At 33.9% G+C, this 16,112-nt stretch overlaps 2 protein-coding genes across 2 annotated transcripts; both read right to left on the reverse strand.

The window, feature by feature from the left end:
• Window positions 1-2,074: 2,074 nt before the first annotated feature.
• Window positions 2,075-3,013, reverse strand: LOC149962260 (ADP-ribosylation factor-like protein 16). The gene has a single exon (XM_090167585.1). It carries the CDS (start codon window positions 2,765-2,767, stop codon window positions 2,252-2,254), a length of 516 nt encoding a protein of 171 aa, XP_090023711.1. The 5' UTR covers window positions 2,768-3,013; the 3' UTR covers window positions 2,075-2,251.
• A 264-nt stretch (window positions 3,014-3,277) lies between these two features.
• Window positions 3,278-4,777, reverse strand: PQBP1 (poly-glutamine tract binding protein 1). The gene is made up of 7 exons (XM_090167589.1): window positions 4,608-4,777; window positions 4,206-4,527; window positions 4,041-4,141; window positions 3,906-3,979; window positions 3,723-3,843; window positions 3,598-3,664; window positions 3,278-3,539 (listed from the first exon to the last, which is right to left on the reverse strand). Exons 1-7 carry the CDS (start codon window positions 4,678-4,680, stop codon window positions 3,356-3,358), a joined length of 942 nt encoding a protein of 313 aa, XP_090023715.1. The 5' UTR covers window positions 4,681-4,777; the 3' UTR covers window positions 3,278-3,355.
• Window positions 4,778-16,112: the final 11,335 nt, after the last annotated feature.

Below are 16,112 nucleotides of genomic sequence, written 5' to 3' on the forward strand. Positions count from 1 at the left end.
AAAAAAATCGACATTATGGTGTTGATTTTCTGAAACTATTACATCGAGAAAATACGGTTTATTAATTAAGTAAATTGAAAGGGAAATTTGTACAATTTACATGGTCGCGAGGTACATTATCAGTCGTGATTCTGCTTAAGAAACTTACTTGATCACATTTTGAAGATTCGATCTAGTTTGGATCAAGTTATATCCAGAAAGGATCGAATATTTTTGGATAAAATAATATTGATCAAGATTGGATCAAATCTTATACAGAAAGGATCAAATTATCTTGATCAAGATTGGATCAAATTATCTTGATCAAGATTGGATCAAATCTTATCCAGAAACGATCAAATTATCTTGATCAAGATTGGATCAAATTATCTTGATCAAGATTGGATCAAATTATCTTGATCAAGATTGGATCAAATTATCTTGATCAAGATTGGATCAAATTATCTTGATCAAGATTGGATCAAATTATCTTGATCAAGATTGGATCAAATTATCTTGAACAAGATTGGATCAAATTATCTTGATCAAGATTGGATCAAATTATCTTGATCAAGATTGGATCAAATTATCTTGATCAAGATTGGATCAAATTATCTTGATCAAGATTGAATCAAATTATCTTGATCAAGATTGGATCAAATTATCTTGATCAAGATTGGATCAAATTATCTTGATCAAGATTGGATCAAATCATATCCAGAAAGGATCAAATCATATCCAGAAAGGATCAAATTATATTGATCAAGATTTGATCAAATCATATCCAGAAAGGATCAAACAATTTTGGATCAATAATCTTGATCAAGATTGAATCCACTCATATCCAGAAAGTATGATATATTTTAGGATCAAATAATCTTGATCAAGATTGGGTCAAATCACACCGAGAAAGCATAAAAAAAATTTGGATCCAATAAAACTTGATCAAGATTCGATCAAAATATTATCAAAGGAAACATTTAACAATTTATATTACACGATTTATTTTTAATTATAAATATACTTAAGCAAATTAAGATTTTACGAACTTAGATACAAAGTATTTTATTTCAATTAAATTTAATCATTTTTAAATCAAACCAGCCGTTGCTCAATGTTAAAATAAATCAAACATTTATAATCGTAGGCCTTAATTTCTACTTAAATTTCATTAGAGCTTTCATATTTGGTCCTTATTGCATCAAAAGCTTATCAAAACTTTATCGATATTAAAACCTAGTCCCATTCGAATTAAAAGAATAAAAATCGTTTTTATGAAATTAAGAATTTTGCCTTACTGTGACTTATTTCATATAATTTCAACAAATTTATCAAAATTGGATCAAAGTTTGATCCTGATTTGATCCAAATTTATCAAAATTAAATCAAAGTTTTATCCTTTGTAAATCTTACATTTAATCTTAATTATTCATTATACATGCGAATCAGTTAAAGATTGTTCATTTCATAATACCTCATTTGTGACGTCACAAAATGAAAAGCATTTTATAATAACAAACAAACAAAGCAAAACATAAATAACTTTAATTTATATGACAGAAAACATTTCAAACACACTGTATAAGTTTTAAATGTAGTTTTTGAAAATAACACACAATGGAAATTTTCTAATGAGTAATATAGAAATCACGTTAATATTACGACATTTTTAACACACTGTACAAATTTAAAAGTTTTTATTACGTAATCAACGGTAATTTTAAAGTGTTAGTGACATTAAAAAAATTCAAAGCATTTTAAAATAAGTAAACAAACACTAAATATAAATATAGAAATCCCTATTTAGGCTAAGCTTGAAAGAAAAACGTTAATTTGAAAAATTTTGAATTTTAAACAGTAATTATTTATTTAAATAAATGACAAATTTTCCGGTTTCTATTGCCTCTTATTTCCTTTAAAATCCCGAATTAATAGCGGTTAAATCAGATGATCCATATACGTAACGAATCGGTTAAATGTAGGTACCGTAATAACGGTAATTTAAACCAAAAATTAGTTTTAAAAAATTTAAAACCACTTTCCCATGAAAATACACACAGCAGTGGTTTTTTTTTCTTATTTGAAACCCGTCGAAATGTCTACCCGCATTTAGGAAAACTAATACTTCTATTATTTCTAAATATAATCGCCGACAGGTTTTCCTGATTTTAAATATATTAAAATTTTATCCAATTTAATTCGATTTCGACGTGTGGAAAATTATATACGCGGATTTTAACCACGCATGATTGCGTTTAGTAATTGTATCGTTTTATGCGATGCGTTTCACCCAATTTAAAATCGTCTGCAAACCCTTTCCGGTTAGACAACTAATTTCCGTTACCGTTAAATTTTGTTTGGCGTATTTGGTTATCGAATCTAGTTGCAGAAAGTGTTTCATATCTTCCAAACTGGTGGCCATGACGGTGGTCCCGAAAACGTCCACTTTATTTAGCGCGATTAAGAATGGTACTTCGCTAAGATTCGATTCTTTAAGCAACGTTATCAACAGAGCGCACGCGCAGCTTATTTGTTGCAAATTTCCCGCGTCGATGACGTAGATCATGGCGGTGCAGTCTCTGTAATGGCTGTTCCATATGGCGGCCATTGCGCCACCTACTTCGTGAATTTCGACGCTTTTTTCGGCGAAGTGAATTAACCCGATGTTGGTGCCCATGGTTTGCACCACCGGTGGTAGTTCGTTGTTATATCCAGTTTCATTTTCCAAAGATAATTTTTTAATAAGAGTGGTTTTACCCGCCCCGCTTGGCCCTAAACACAGTAGCATTGCTGTTTTTGAAATTAGTTATTTCAATATTTTTGTTAACTAATTGAATAAATTCGTTTGGGTTATTACTATATTCTATTAGTTAGAAAAACCTTTCATAGATGGCGATACCTCCTCGATATATAAACATTATTTGGGTTTACGGTTTCAACGTGATAGATGGCGGCAGCTCCATTATTTTTCATTCAAATCGATTATCTGAATTTCGCTAAGCCTAGTCTTACGACTTTTGTACTGTTTTTGATATATTTCATTATTTAACTTACATTTACAAATTTGTTCATATTTAAATAAAAAGAAACTAGACGTACAGCTAGTTTCTCAGTGAAATTACATATTATTTACATTCGTAACTAAGGGATTAAAGCAGTACTTACAAAGACCCACATTTTAGTATCTCAAGGTCAACTCTACTGTCATAGCAACCTTGTATCAAAAAAAAAAAAAAGAGTAATCAATACTTTAATTTAGTCATATTTCTACTCGTTGAAGACTAAGAAAGCAAATCACTTATTTTCAATAAATTTTATTTTTAAATGATAATATTTATACATTCGGGAAAAAAATTGCTAATAATGCAACTTAAAATTAGTCATCATCATTATCGTCTTCTTCAGCGGGTTTTGCTTCCCCAGGTTTCATACCAGCATTCATTCTTAGAACAGCGCCCGGGCTTGGGTAGGGTCTCATTTGATACAATGGACCAGAAGCGGTAACATCCGCGCCAGTTTTAGCTTCTCCTTTCTTCTCCAAACCAGATGACCAAGTACCACTATTTAAAAAATATACATTTTATTAAATAATTAATTAGTTTGTGTTCATTAACTTACCGTCCACATTCGGAATAAGACGCGGGATCCATCGGGTCCAAAATTGGAGTCTGTTTGGTTAAGCGCCCTGTTAGAAAATTTAACAATAAATAATATTTCTTAATGCTTCAACTTGAAATTTTTACATTTGTTAGACACAATTCGAATGCGGGTATTTGGTTTCTTTTTTTTAATTCTAATTTCTTCATCATCGTCGTCGTCATCATCATCATCATCATCATCGTCGTCGTCGTCATCCTCACCATCCTGTGATGAAAAGAAATTATCAATTTTCTGATTTAATTTCGCATTTTTAAATAGCTACATACACTTCCTTCGGGTTCTTTGTTTATAATATTTGTAATTGTATGCCGTTTTATAGCCAACTCTTGCTTGAAAATAGCTTCAAATAATGAAGGTTTTAGATTTTATGATGGTTACGGGTCGTTTATAATATTTAATACCTCGCAATTTGTTAGCTGGTGGAGTAATTTTAGCTCTAGGATGCGTTGGTGGCAGCCATGTGACATCTTCCGTACCAATTCTCCAATAATAATGTCGCCCACTGTTAAATTGGTATTTAAGAATGATTAATTATAAATTAATATAATATTATTGTTATAACTTACACTCCAGCATCATACACTTCCTTCCAACCAGAGGGTAATGGGTATTTTTTCATCATTCTCGTGCGTTTTATTTCTGTTACAGGTGATGGATGTTTCAATGTCCAGTGTTCGTGACAATACTTGGTACAAATGTGGTAAATGTTGTATTTGTTCGGACAAGCAAGAGCGCAATCTTTATCAGTACCACCACTTTCCCGAATAAGATTTTCTAATATGGACTCTTGTAAGAAAGGATTTGAATGACCGCCAATATCAGAACCATCCCCAAATCTTTTGTTGCTGTGATCGTCGTAATCTTCCGCTATAACCTCTTCCTCTAATGCTGTTGAAAATGAAAGGTATATTGAACATTATGAAACCATATTAGGTAAAGTTTTATTTTGAAATTTAACATTAGGTTACCTGAATCATCGTTGTTCTTTTTCACCAAACCTCTCTGTTTCAATCGAGCAATTAATGCTGCCGGTAAAGGCATTTTTTCATCAAAATTTATTTATACTTCTAAGGAAATTAAAAAAATCCAAAGAAAGTGGTGACTTTCTCTAAAAGTCGTATTCACGTTATGAAATTAACCATTAACCTTTAGCGTAAAAGCGCCATCTATAGTTGACGACCAAAATATCTTTATTAAACAGACGCGGTTTTTTAAAACTGTTTCCCGATATCTTCATTGAGTTTAATCACGTTTTTAAAATTAAATTTAACTAATTTATGAAACTTTATTTTAAAATAAGATAGCGCACGTACACAGATGTCAGTATAAAGTGCATAATATCGATTGAAGGTGGGAAATGGAAGTTTTTAAACAATTTTTCTAAGACCCCGTTTTGCGTCTAATTTGACAAACGCTTTCATATAATATAAATACTTAATTTTATTGAAGTCATAATACTATACAATGACTGTGACTGTATTTTTCTCCACAAAAACCACGAATAACGTCCATAAATTATTTTTTGAAACGAGTCTAGGGGGGCGATTCTGTAAGAAATCGAATGGGAATTCGATTTCGATACCCTATACCATCTCGAGATCGACTTCGACAATTTACATTGATTTATGCTTATTCGAAATCTTTACCGAATACCATTCGTCGAGATCTCGAAGTTCGAAATCTAGTTTTCGATCGAAAATTGGATTTCGAATATTTAGAGAATAGGCCCCTAGGTGGCGTAACGGAGCTTGCTTCTCCGAGGTTGCACCTATGATCTAGCGTCTGCTAGAGACAAATTAAAAAGTCATAAGAACGTTTTGTCTTAAATAAACTTATCAAAAAAATTTATTAAAATATAATTATTTATAAAATTAAATTTACGAATAACGATGAGGGATAACAAATAGCGTGACTTAGCGTCTGCTTTAGCCACTACCTATCTAGGTTCCAATGGCAAACCAAAGGGGGCGAAGCGAAAGTTTTCGGTAGCGAATACATAAAAATCTCCAGAACTCCGGTAATAGTTCCTCGCAAAAATGCCAGAATTTCTTCCCTAAAAGTTAAAAGCATTTTAACATCGCTTTTAGGAGGGTAGTTCTTTCGGCGTAAAAGTACAGCCTAATGAAACGTATCCCTTTGTTTTTTTTTCGTTTAAATCCTAAAGAGAGTCTAGGATCCATTTCTTTTATTTCGGCAATAAAAGCCAGGTTAATGTACCGGAAATAAGGAATGCGGCAAGCGGAAACCAATTTTATTGCCGTGGATCTTGAATGACTGCGGGTCCTGCAACCAGAGGGCGCGCTGAATTTGGAGTTTTTCCAAGCAGAGTATTTTCTTTCTGTCATTTCTAGGAGGGGGGGGGGATAAAAAACTTTTGTAGCCCCCCTGCAGCGTGCGCGTAGTTCCGAGCCGTCACCTCCAGAAGAACGCCTTGTAATTGATGGCTTTTCATAGCGTATGACCTTAGGACCAATAAGTCTTTATTTTGACGCCACCAACCTATTTATAGATCCTCTCTCTTTTATGCCTGTATATTTATAGATAAAGTCGAAGTAAAAAAGGGTGTTTTAATTACTAAGATTGATGTTCTTTCTTTAATGAGTTATAATGGACTTTATTAATTTTGCCTGGCAGCACTGATAAGTGAGACCATAGAGATAGAAACGAAATAGATGCACTATTGTATCATGGACACTGACCGCGAGTGCCGACCCCCTTTTCGCCAATGTAGGAAACCATGAGATGGGCAGATTACGTGGCGCCATCGACGGGCGGTGAAATGAAATACATTGTGCCTTTTTGAAAATCAACTGTCATTTGATGTAAACAAAGGAAGGATAGATGGCGTTGCAAATTCTGCCCATCTCCGCTTTCATACATGCGTGGGGGGGATGAATTTTCCCGGTCAAAAACAGGGGTGCCTTAACGCGGTAATCTTCCCTCTATTTCTTTTCTATCTCTATGAGTGAGACACACTCAGGGCCTCAAAACAACTTCTGAGTATCTTAGCCACCTGGGTCATCTGGCAGCACAAATTATATATACAAAAACATTAAAGCGAACTTCCTATATAATAAATTAAATCATTACCCTTTCATTTTCATTCCAATACAATTATTACTAAATAATCTAAAGCCTATTAAAATTCCAAAAGCCTCACCTGAGTCACTTCTATTAAAAACGCCAGAGCAGACGACATTTTTAGGCACGTGTTTTGTAATTGGATAGAAATATTTCGCGATTCTCTCGGTAGGAGCGCTGACCGGGGATTTTGCTTAGGTTTCGAGTCCAGTAAATATTCGTCCAAGGTAAAACGAAACCTCTAGACTAGTCTAGAATAAAAACGCTTAAAACGTAAAGTTTAAATTTTTTTATTTTTGCGGAAATTTTTCCTCATTTAATTTTTCCGGAAAATTAACAGCTCTATAAATAAATAAGAAAATATTATATAAATTAAAATTTCAACGTATTTAGACTGCTGGCGCCACCTGGTAACACTTCGGATATTTAAAAAAAAAGGGGCTTTTAATGTCGTTACTCCTGTGAAAGGATCTTGACAAATGTGTATCGGTAGATAGAAGGGCCCTTGGAAGTACCCCGTATCGGTAGATAGAAGGGCCCTTGGAAGTACCCCGTATCGGTAGATAGAAGGGCCCTTGGAAGTACCCCGGCGTTTTTTTCAACGTGCCAAAACTTCGAAACCCTACCTGGTGGCAGTGGCTTAACGATTAAGTGCCTCCTCCCGACAAAAAACCGTCAATAAACCATTTTGAATAATGTAGTTTTTCGCCGACGAAAGGCCAAAGTTATTGCGGTGTCTTAGAAAAAAGCAATGTTTTTCGCGGTATTTCAAGCGAGTCTTTTGAGTAATTTAAATCTTGGAAACCGGAGCTAGAGCGTATTTCCCACGTGGGAAGGCTCAACCTCAGGGAATTTATTAGAAAGCTCTCTTGGATTTCCTCTCGTGTAAGATCTATTACCTGTGGTGTATTGCTTGTATTTTTTGGCTGTGACCGGGGTCGGTTGTTCTCCAATTTCGTGGCACTTAAGTTAGCTTCATTTTTGGTTGGGCTCTCCTGGCGAGCTTTTTGTTCGTGAAAATGCTGTTCTAAATGGGTTTATTATTGCGGAGATAATTAAATTAATATCGGTATCACGTGGCCACGACGTCAGATGCGCTGTTCAATAAAATAAGATAATCAAATAATATCCCCCAAAATGGCCACTACTTAGTTTACAATAATATTAGGCTATGATTTTTTTATTATTAGATACTCAGTTGCAGGTTAAAGGGAGTAGAGCCCTCCTTGTTTGGGGGGGGGGGTGTCATAGCTTCTCTCTTTTCTCGCTCATGGCGCTAGTCTATGAGAGGAAGCGTGCCTTTCTCGCTCATGGCGCTAGGAAGTGTGCCCGCCCTGAAGAGGTTTTCTCACTTGAAACCTTATTGTTTCATATTTAGTGTCTATTTCTTAAATGCACCCTTAATTAACATATAAACAACAATATTCGAGCTATAAATTAATTATTTTCATAATAGTTTGGATATTTATTCAAATATAATTTCTTAATAATGAGGTACGTGGTTTAAGATTCACGAAAGGCGTTCTAGCAGTACCCAAGTGGGGATACTTTTAGTGGGATAATCCCTCAAAAACCACTGTATTTCACACGTGGTTAGAAAAATGAGGGGAGGGAATTATGTATTACCACAAATTCCTGGAAAGGCTATACTCCCTCTAAGATGATCAAAATATGTAGAACATTTGGAGGAAAGATACTAGCATGAATTTCTGGTAAATTGGCGGCGGGAATTTCGACTTTCACCTATTTTATGTTGAATTCCTAAAGATTCCTACGCGTGTTATATTAATCCCTTTTCGAAATGTCTATTGGGTAAAGTTCAAAGTGATCAATAAATATTTAATGTAGATTATTATTTTTAAGCTTCATTATAGCTTATTTTTAGTACTATGCTCCTAAACCATAATCATATCGCACGATTATGTACGTCAACGTGGTAATCTCGGCCTTACCCGTTCTATACTTACCCTGGACTCGTCAAACGAAATTTTGTAGGTATGCCTCACTTGTAATTCCAAAAATAAATTATGAAAACTGTTTTTAAATCTTATCTATGTTAATTAATTAATTAATTATAACATTGAAATATAACGCAATAGATGGTATTTTCCAAAATTATACTAGTCCAGGCAACGAAAAGGTATAGAGGGAAATTTTGGGAACACAATTTTTGACTTGGTAACTTTGTTTGGACTAGTTAGGAGGTGAACATATCAAAAGTCCCTGCCCGTAGCCCTTGAGCCGGGGGGGAGGAGGGGGTTTGAAGGTCCCATTTTTCGGGTTTTCGCTTATATCTCGGAAACTATGCGTCCTAGCGACATGGTCACTCTATACACAATGAAAGCTGATTAAATTTGCTACAGGTTTTAATCAGTCTTGGTCTTTGATATCTTGCATAGTTTTCGAGATATCCGCTCTTGAAAAAAAAAACATATTTGCCTCACATTTTTTGCTCTTTTTGACCGGATAACCCTTCAACGATGCACCAAAAAATAAATTCCACCCATAGGGTTGTAGAGCATTAAATTAACTTCAATAATATATATTACTTTACTATTTTATCTATTTTCCTTCCAATGTTAAAGCAATTTCAGTGTTGAGCGTGAAATCTGAAGTTTTGCGACAACTGCCGACTAATGAATCTTCCAATTTCTCACCATTCCCAGTCAACGTATTGGCCGAAATATGCACCATTATGTACACATAGTGAGTACTGGACGTCTAAATAGCACAGATACTCATTTTAGAATATATACTAGTGGGGCCGCTGACCAGGCGACCAGCATCCTCACACTTAATTAAAGAAGACCTAGACCATTTTAATGGGAAAATATGTTGCTATGACCAACGTTGTGCATATATGAGTGTCTATAAGGCATTGGGATAGTGACGAGAAGTGAAGTCACATTAGCTAGTTGGCTGATTTTGCTATCACCCCTCTCTTTACTGGCTTTTTAAAGGGAAACTATCCCTTTTTCACCCACTTTAGAAACATCAGGACTCGATGCAGTCACTTCCTCATCACATACAAAACAGCCAACTAGCTAATGTGACTTCACTTCTCGTCACTATCCCAATGCCTTATAGACACTCATATATGCACAACGTTGGTCATAGCAACATATTTTCCCATTAAAATGGTCTAGGTCTTCTTTAATTAAGTGTGAGGATGCTGGTCGCCTGGTCAGCGGCCCCAGTAGTATATATTCTAAAATGAGTATCTGTGCTATTTAGACGTCCAGTACTCACTATGTGTACATAATGGTGCATATTTCGGCCAATACGTTGACTGGGAATGGTGAGAAATTGGAAGATTCATTAGTCGGCAGTTGTCGCAAAACTTCAGATTTCACGCTCAACACTGAAATTGCTTTAACATTGGAAGGATAATAGATAAAATAGTAAAGTAATATATATTATTGAAGTTAATTTAATGCTCTACAACCCTATGGGTGGAATTTATTTTTTGGTGCATCGTTGAAGGGTTATCCGGTCAAAAAGAGCAAAAAATGTGAGGCAAATATGTTTTTTTTTTTCAAAATTACAGACTTTCAAGAGCGGATATCTCGAAAACTATGCAAGATATCAAAGACCAAGACTGATTAAGACCTGTAGCAAATTTAATCAGCTTTGATTGTGTATAGAGTGACCATGTCGCTAGGACGCATAGTTTCCGAGATCTAAGCGAAACACCGAAAAATGGGACCTTCAAACCCCCTCCTCCCCCCCGGCTCAAAGGCTACGGGCGGGGACTTTTGATATGTTCACCTCCTAACTAGTCCAAACAAAGTTACCAAGTCAAAAATTGTGTTCCCAACATTTCCCTCTATACCTTTTTTTGAGCATTCATTGACTGGACTATACAGGATGTTTGAAACACACGGAGAAGTCAGATAGCCTTTAAACACGCTAACGTTGTGTTGTGTTGTGTTTTACGGAAAGGGGGAAGACAATTTCCGAATTCCCCCCTTCCGACGAAAACTGTAGACAAGAAAATGCCGCCGCCGCCACCGATTATTTTCAGTGTGACGCCGATTAAATCTGTCTAAAATGCAAACCATGGAGCGAATTTTTTCTGAGTTCCGGCAGGAAGTGGGTAAACACTATCGGCAACGTGCGAGAGAGTGATTTCGAATCTAGGGTACGAGTTTAAATTATCTTTGATTTTAGTAAACAAACAGGTTTGAACAACCAAGGCTTAAGAGCTAAAAAGAACTACAATATACTGTCAAGTGCTGCTCATGCAATTAATATGCAAATTAATGAAGTTTTCGGAAACTCAGGTTCTAATATAAATTTGCATTGTCAAATCTTGCATTAATAATCCAAGGTCAAATAAAAGAAGCAGGTTTACTGGAAAAAATAGTTGAATTTCAGGTTGAGCTTTTCTGAGGCATCTACAAGATTGGGGTCAATGAGGTAGAATAAATAAAGATCCAAACCAATCTGGGATTCGTGGGACACGTTTCATTTTAGTCGGATAATTAGGCTTGAGATTCAACTTTATCCAATCGTGTTGGCCCCAGTGACCATCTGATTCTTTAAGCAGATACTTTTGTTCCATTTTCGGAAAGCGATATCTGAAACCGCACCGTATTGATCATTTTCCCCAACCTTTTCTTTTTCTAAACTACTAATTATTTAACTTAATCCGCACAAACCGAGCGAGTTAATAAATTTCAATAAAGCTACATTGGGCCTAGGAATATAATACTCGTACCATCCTCCCATGGGCCAAATAACATTATTTGGCCCATGATCCTCCTAATAACTTCCATCCTCCTAGATTGGGATGACTAAAATTCCGACACAAAAAATTCCTTCTCAATTTAGAGGTTTTCCATTGGCTTAAATACATATGTCAGTAGCCAATAGTGTGACTCCCAAATTACTAGGATGAATAAAAAGGTTAAAATCTAACGTAGTCCACCTTTTTAATGGTTCGTGGTGAAACAAACCGTTAGTGAAGATTTTTTAATGGAATAAAGGTTCAGTGGCATACTTATGAGTAATTATGTTACATATGCTGTGAATTATTATTCTAAACTAGCGTAAATAAAATAAGCCTATACTCGGAATAAATTAAACCAGGAGCAGGACCACAGGTAGGTTGATTTTCTACTTTCTGGTATAAAAATATTTTACTTTTATAAAGAAACGCCGGCTCACGCCGCCGCCGCCGATGTATTTTAAGTCAACGCCACCGCCGACAAAAAAATCGGCGCACGCCGTTCGCGCCGCCGCCGCCGACTAAAATTGACCGGCTCGCCGCCGCCGACAAAATTTCCGCGGCGTCGGGGTCTACCTCCTATCTTAATTTATTTTAGTAGTCACTGACTAGAGGGGGTTTAAATGGGGGTATATAAACAAGAAGGACAGCCAACATTTTGTTTTCCCGTCAGAATTAAAAATGAATTTAGTTAAATGGCTTTGTCCGCTCACAATTTTTTTTAATAAAATGGGATTGATGAATTTATGATACGCCATATTCGCCATTATTTATGAATATTTAGGTTAATTTTTCCCTAGTCAAATTGACTAGTGAGCCCCCAGATTTCGATTAATTTAGTAGTCAGAGCATTTATTTTAGTAGTCGAAATATCAAACTATCGATTGTATAAGTTCCATTTTTAGCAGAGGCAGTATGCTACGCTATATCCGGTATTTTAGTCAAATCATAAACTAAATACTTAAGCGGACGTAAAGTACCTGTTTATTATTAGGGGCCCAAGACTTAAATTGGCAGCATTGACCGTATGTCGAAGCATTTAATTAAAATCACTTACGTCTGCATTACGATTTTTAATTCGACCAATGCTATCGTTACTTTGATATTTCGATAGCAGCCTCTTTTGCACACGCGCATTGCTAATTTTGATTTTTACAGATTAGCCTCTCTAATCCGTTTTGACTTTGGAAGCACTATAGTAGTAGGCGTACTAGGAATTGACTAAAATTGAGTAAATTTTTTAACGTAACAAGATCTACAAAATAATTTGTAATTTGTATTTTCTATGGAATCAACTGCGTGAAGGGCTTCCCACCACCCTCCTACGCATTGAAACACGGCTTCCTGAATTAATGGCATTAAAAGTAGCTTGATGACTTTGGCCTAAGGTGGTGCCTTGGCTATTAGCCTAGCTGATTATTATAATATACATATACATATATTTCGAGACATATTAAGCGTATTATTTAATTATAAATTAATTAATTAATTATTAATGCCAGTAGCATCACGCTATTGGCGCTCTGTTAAACCTGGTGGTCAATATGTGAAATTCGTCGATCCGCCATAAATATTAATATTCCCTTTAAACGATGCCACCGATGCCATGAAGTATCCAGTCTTTTTATTACGTAATTTTAATTTAAATTCAAAGCCATGGCTGGTAAAACCTTTCAAATTTTAAATTATGGACTTATCTACTTTTTCGCGTATTTTATCAAATTATTTACGTATTTATTACCTTAGGTCATTTATTATTGACACTTCCGGCAGGCGCGAACGTTCAAATTTTTATTTATTTGACAACGTAACCACCGGGTTGCAAATTGAGTTGAAAGACGCTTCCGGTAATATTGTTGTCTATTATACTTTCACCATATGATCCAGGATAAATATATCTCTTTAAATTCTTTTTTTAGATTTGTAAATTATTTATCAAGTTATTTAAATCTATATATTAACCAAGTTATTAAATCGTTTTATTTTAATTTAATTACTGATATTAATGAAGTGATTTTAATCAAGTCAGCTAAATCGTTATATTTTAATTTAATTACTGATATTAATGAAGTGATTTTAATCAAGTCATCTAAATCGTTCTATTTTAATTTAATTACTGATATTAATGAAGTGATTTTAATCCAGTAATCTAAATCGTTATATTTTAATTTTAATATGGATATTAATGAAGTAATTTAGATCGTGATATTTTAATTTAAATCTTGATATTAATTAATTAATAAATAATAATAATAATATTTATTTTAAGTAAATATTAAGTAATTATATTATGGTATTTTTATAGATTTTGATATAAACCAGTTATTTAAATCTTGATATTAACCAAGTTATTTAAATCTTAATATTAACCAAGTTAATTAAATCCTAATATTAACAAAGTTATTTAAATCTCAATATATGCGAGGTGATTTATAAATCGCAATATTAATCAAGTGAAATAAATCGTGATATTAATAAGTGAAATAAATCGCGATATCAATCAAGTGAAATAAATTGTGATATTAATCAAGGGAAATAAATCGTGATATTAATCAAGTGAAATAAATCGTGATATTAATCAAGTGAAATAAATCGTGATATTAATCAAATAATTATATCATGGTATTTTAATTTAAATCACAAGTGGTTAAAATATAAATTCTATTCAATAAATTTAAATGTTAACTTTATCAAGTGATTTAAATGTTAACATTAATCAAGTGACTTAAATGTTAACATTAATCAAGTGACTTAAATGTTAACATTAATCAAGTGACTTAAATGTTAACATTAATCAAGTGATTTAAATGTTAACATTAATCAAGTGATTTAAATGTTAATATTAATCAAGTGATTTAAATGTTAACTTTATCAAGTGATTTAAATGTTAACATTAATCAAGTGATTTAAATGTTAACATTAATCAAGTGATTTAAATGTTAACATTAATCAAGTTATTTAAATGTTAACATTAATCAAGTGATTTAAATGTTAACATTAATCAAGTGACTTAAATGTTAACATTAATCAAGTGATTTAAATGTTAACATTAATCAAGTAATTTAAATGTTAATATTAATCAAGTGATTTAAATGTTAACTTTATCAAGTGATTTAAATGTTAACATTAATCAAGTGATTTAAATGTTAACATTAATCAAGTGATTTAAATGTTAACATTAATCAAGTGATTTAAATGTTAACATTAATCAAGTGATTTAAATGTTAACATTAATCAAGTGATTTAAATGTTAACAATAATCAAGTAATTTAAATGTTATCGTTAATCAAGTAATTTAAATGTTATCGTTAATCAAGTAATTTAAATGTTTACATGATGTTATTTAAATGTTTACATGATGTTATTTAAATGTTTACATGATGTTATTCAAATGTTTACATGATGTTATTTAAATGTTTACATGATGTTATTTAAATGTTTACATTATGCTATTTAAATGTTTACATTAAGTAATTTAAATGTTAACTTTAGTCAAGTGAAATAAATCTTAATATTAATCGAGTAATTAAAAGCAATCAACCTAGGTTTTTGCAATCAAAGGTCACCTCTCAAAATAGAAACAGAGTTAATTTGTCCACCGGGACCGAACGAATATCCAGGCTTAACCCCGTTAAGGAGGTCTCGTTAAAATGCGGCAAAAAATAAATGATTTGGCCCGAGAGCCTCATTAAATTTTGGAGAAGACTTTCTCTCAGTTTCTAAATACTTTGGACTTCTTCAGCCGAGTACATCAGCAAACCTCATTAGAAAGAAAAAGGTTAATATTTTCCAAATGGAATAAAACCAGTTGAGAACCCGAACGGATTGAATCTTATAGTTTACCAACAATATTTATATTTATAAGAGAATTACTACTTTGAGTCGATTTTTAGCGTGGCTCACGATTGCCTTCATACTCGAAGAGTAAGCCCCTCCCTCTGGAACAAAATCAAATCAGTCCCGTATCTCACTGGCTCCTTCGAAACTAACGTCTTCTGACGCGATTGAAGCGAGCCCTGGTGAGTGGTGACGTGTTTCCTTCCCCCTCTCTGTTGCCTTCGACCATGACGCCCAAGAATAGTCTCAATGTCGTCATTCTGCCTAAGAAGAAATATAGATCCTTGGCTCTAATATAGCCCAGTGAAAATGTCCTTATCCAAGGCAATCTGTAACTTGACCAACTCTGGATCGAGTTTCGACGAAACTTCAGACTCTCTCGATGTTTGCAGAATGAGTTTAGTTGCTTTGCTTATAATTACTAAGCGCGGACACTAATTAAATAAGATTTGGAAATGTTGCTTTAAAGTGTCATCCAGGTTGTTCGACTTTTAAAGGGAGTATAACCTTTATCGGAATTTAGGGGGAAAAGTTTACCATTCCTCCCAGGCGCCTAAGATAAAAATTATAGGAGTGTTTTTGAGATAATAAATAAGAATTTTTTACCACGGATATTCTTACTGAATGCGGATCAAGTCGATATAGACCCATGTCGAAAGTTGGGGGGCCGAAAATTAACATATTTACCTGGCAACTCAGCATTTGGACGGAACATCCGTTTCCTTACTTCCGCCTATATATTTCAATGGCGATCACGTGGTTCAAAACGTCACAAACAGGATGTTCCGTCCAAAGGTCTCACTTAAGCCTCGTCTGCAGCCCCTCT

The sequence above is a fragment of the Leiobunum rupestre genome, chromosome 1 (genome assembly GCF_980474605.1).
Source record: "Leiobunum rupestre chromosome 1, qqLeiRupe1.1.hap1, whole genome shotgun sequence".
NCBI classification, from domain to species: Eukaryota; Metazoa; Arthropoda; class Arachnida; order Opiliones; family Sclerosomatidae; genus Leiobunum; species Leiobunum rupestre.

What these genes read in the sequence shown, in the direction of transcription:
- PQBP1 (XM_090167589.1), bottom strand. Translation starts at nt 4,680, where the DNA reads ATGCCTTTACCGGCAGCATTAATTGCTCGATTGAAACAGAGAGGTTTG. An exon ending in AAAGAACAACGATGATTCAG is followed by an intron (nt 4,528 to 4,607) that starts GTAACCTAATGT and finishes CATTTTCAACAG; the next exon opens with CATTAGAGGAAGAGGTTATA. An exon ending in TCTTATTCCGAATGTGGACG is followed by an intron (nt 3,540 to 3,597) that starts GTAAGTTAATGA and finishes TTTTTTAAATAG; the next exon opens with TGGTACTTGGTCATCTGGTT.
- LOC149962260 (XM_090167585.1), bottom strand. Translation starts at nt 2,767, where the DNA reads ATGCTACTGTGTTTAGGGCCAAGCGGGGCGGGTAAAACCACTCTTATT.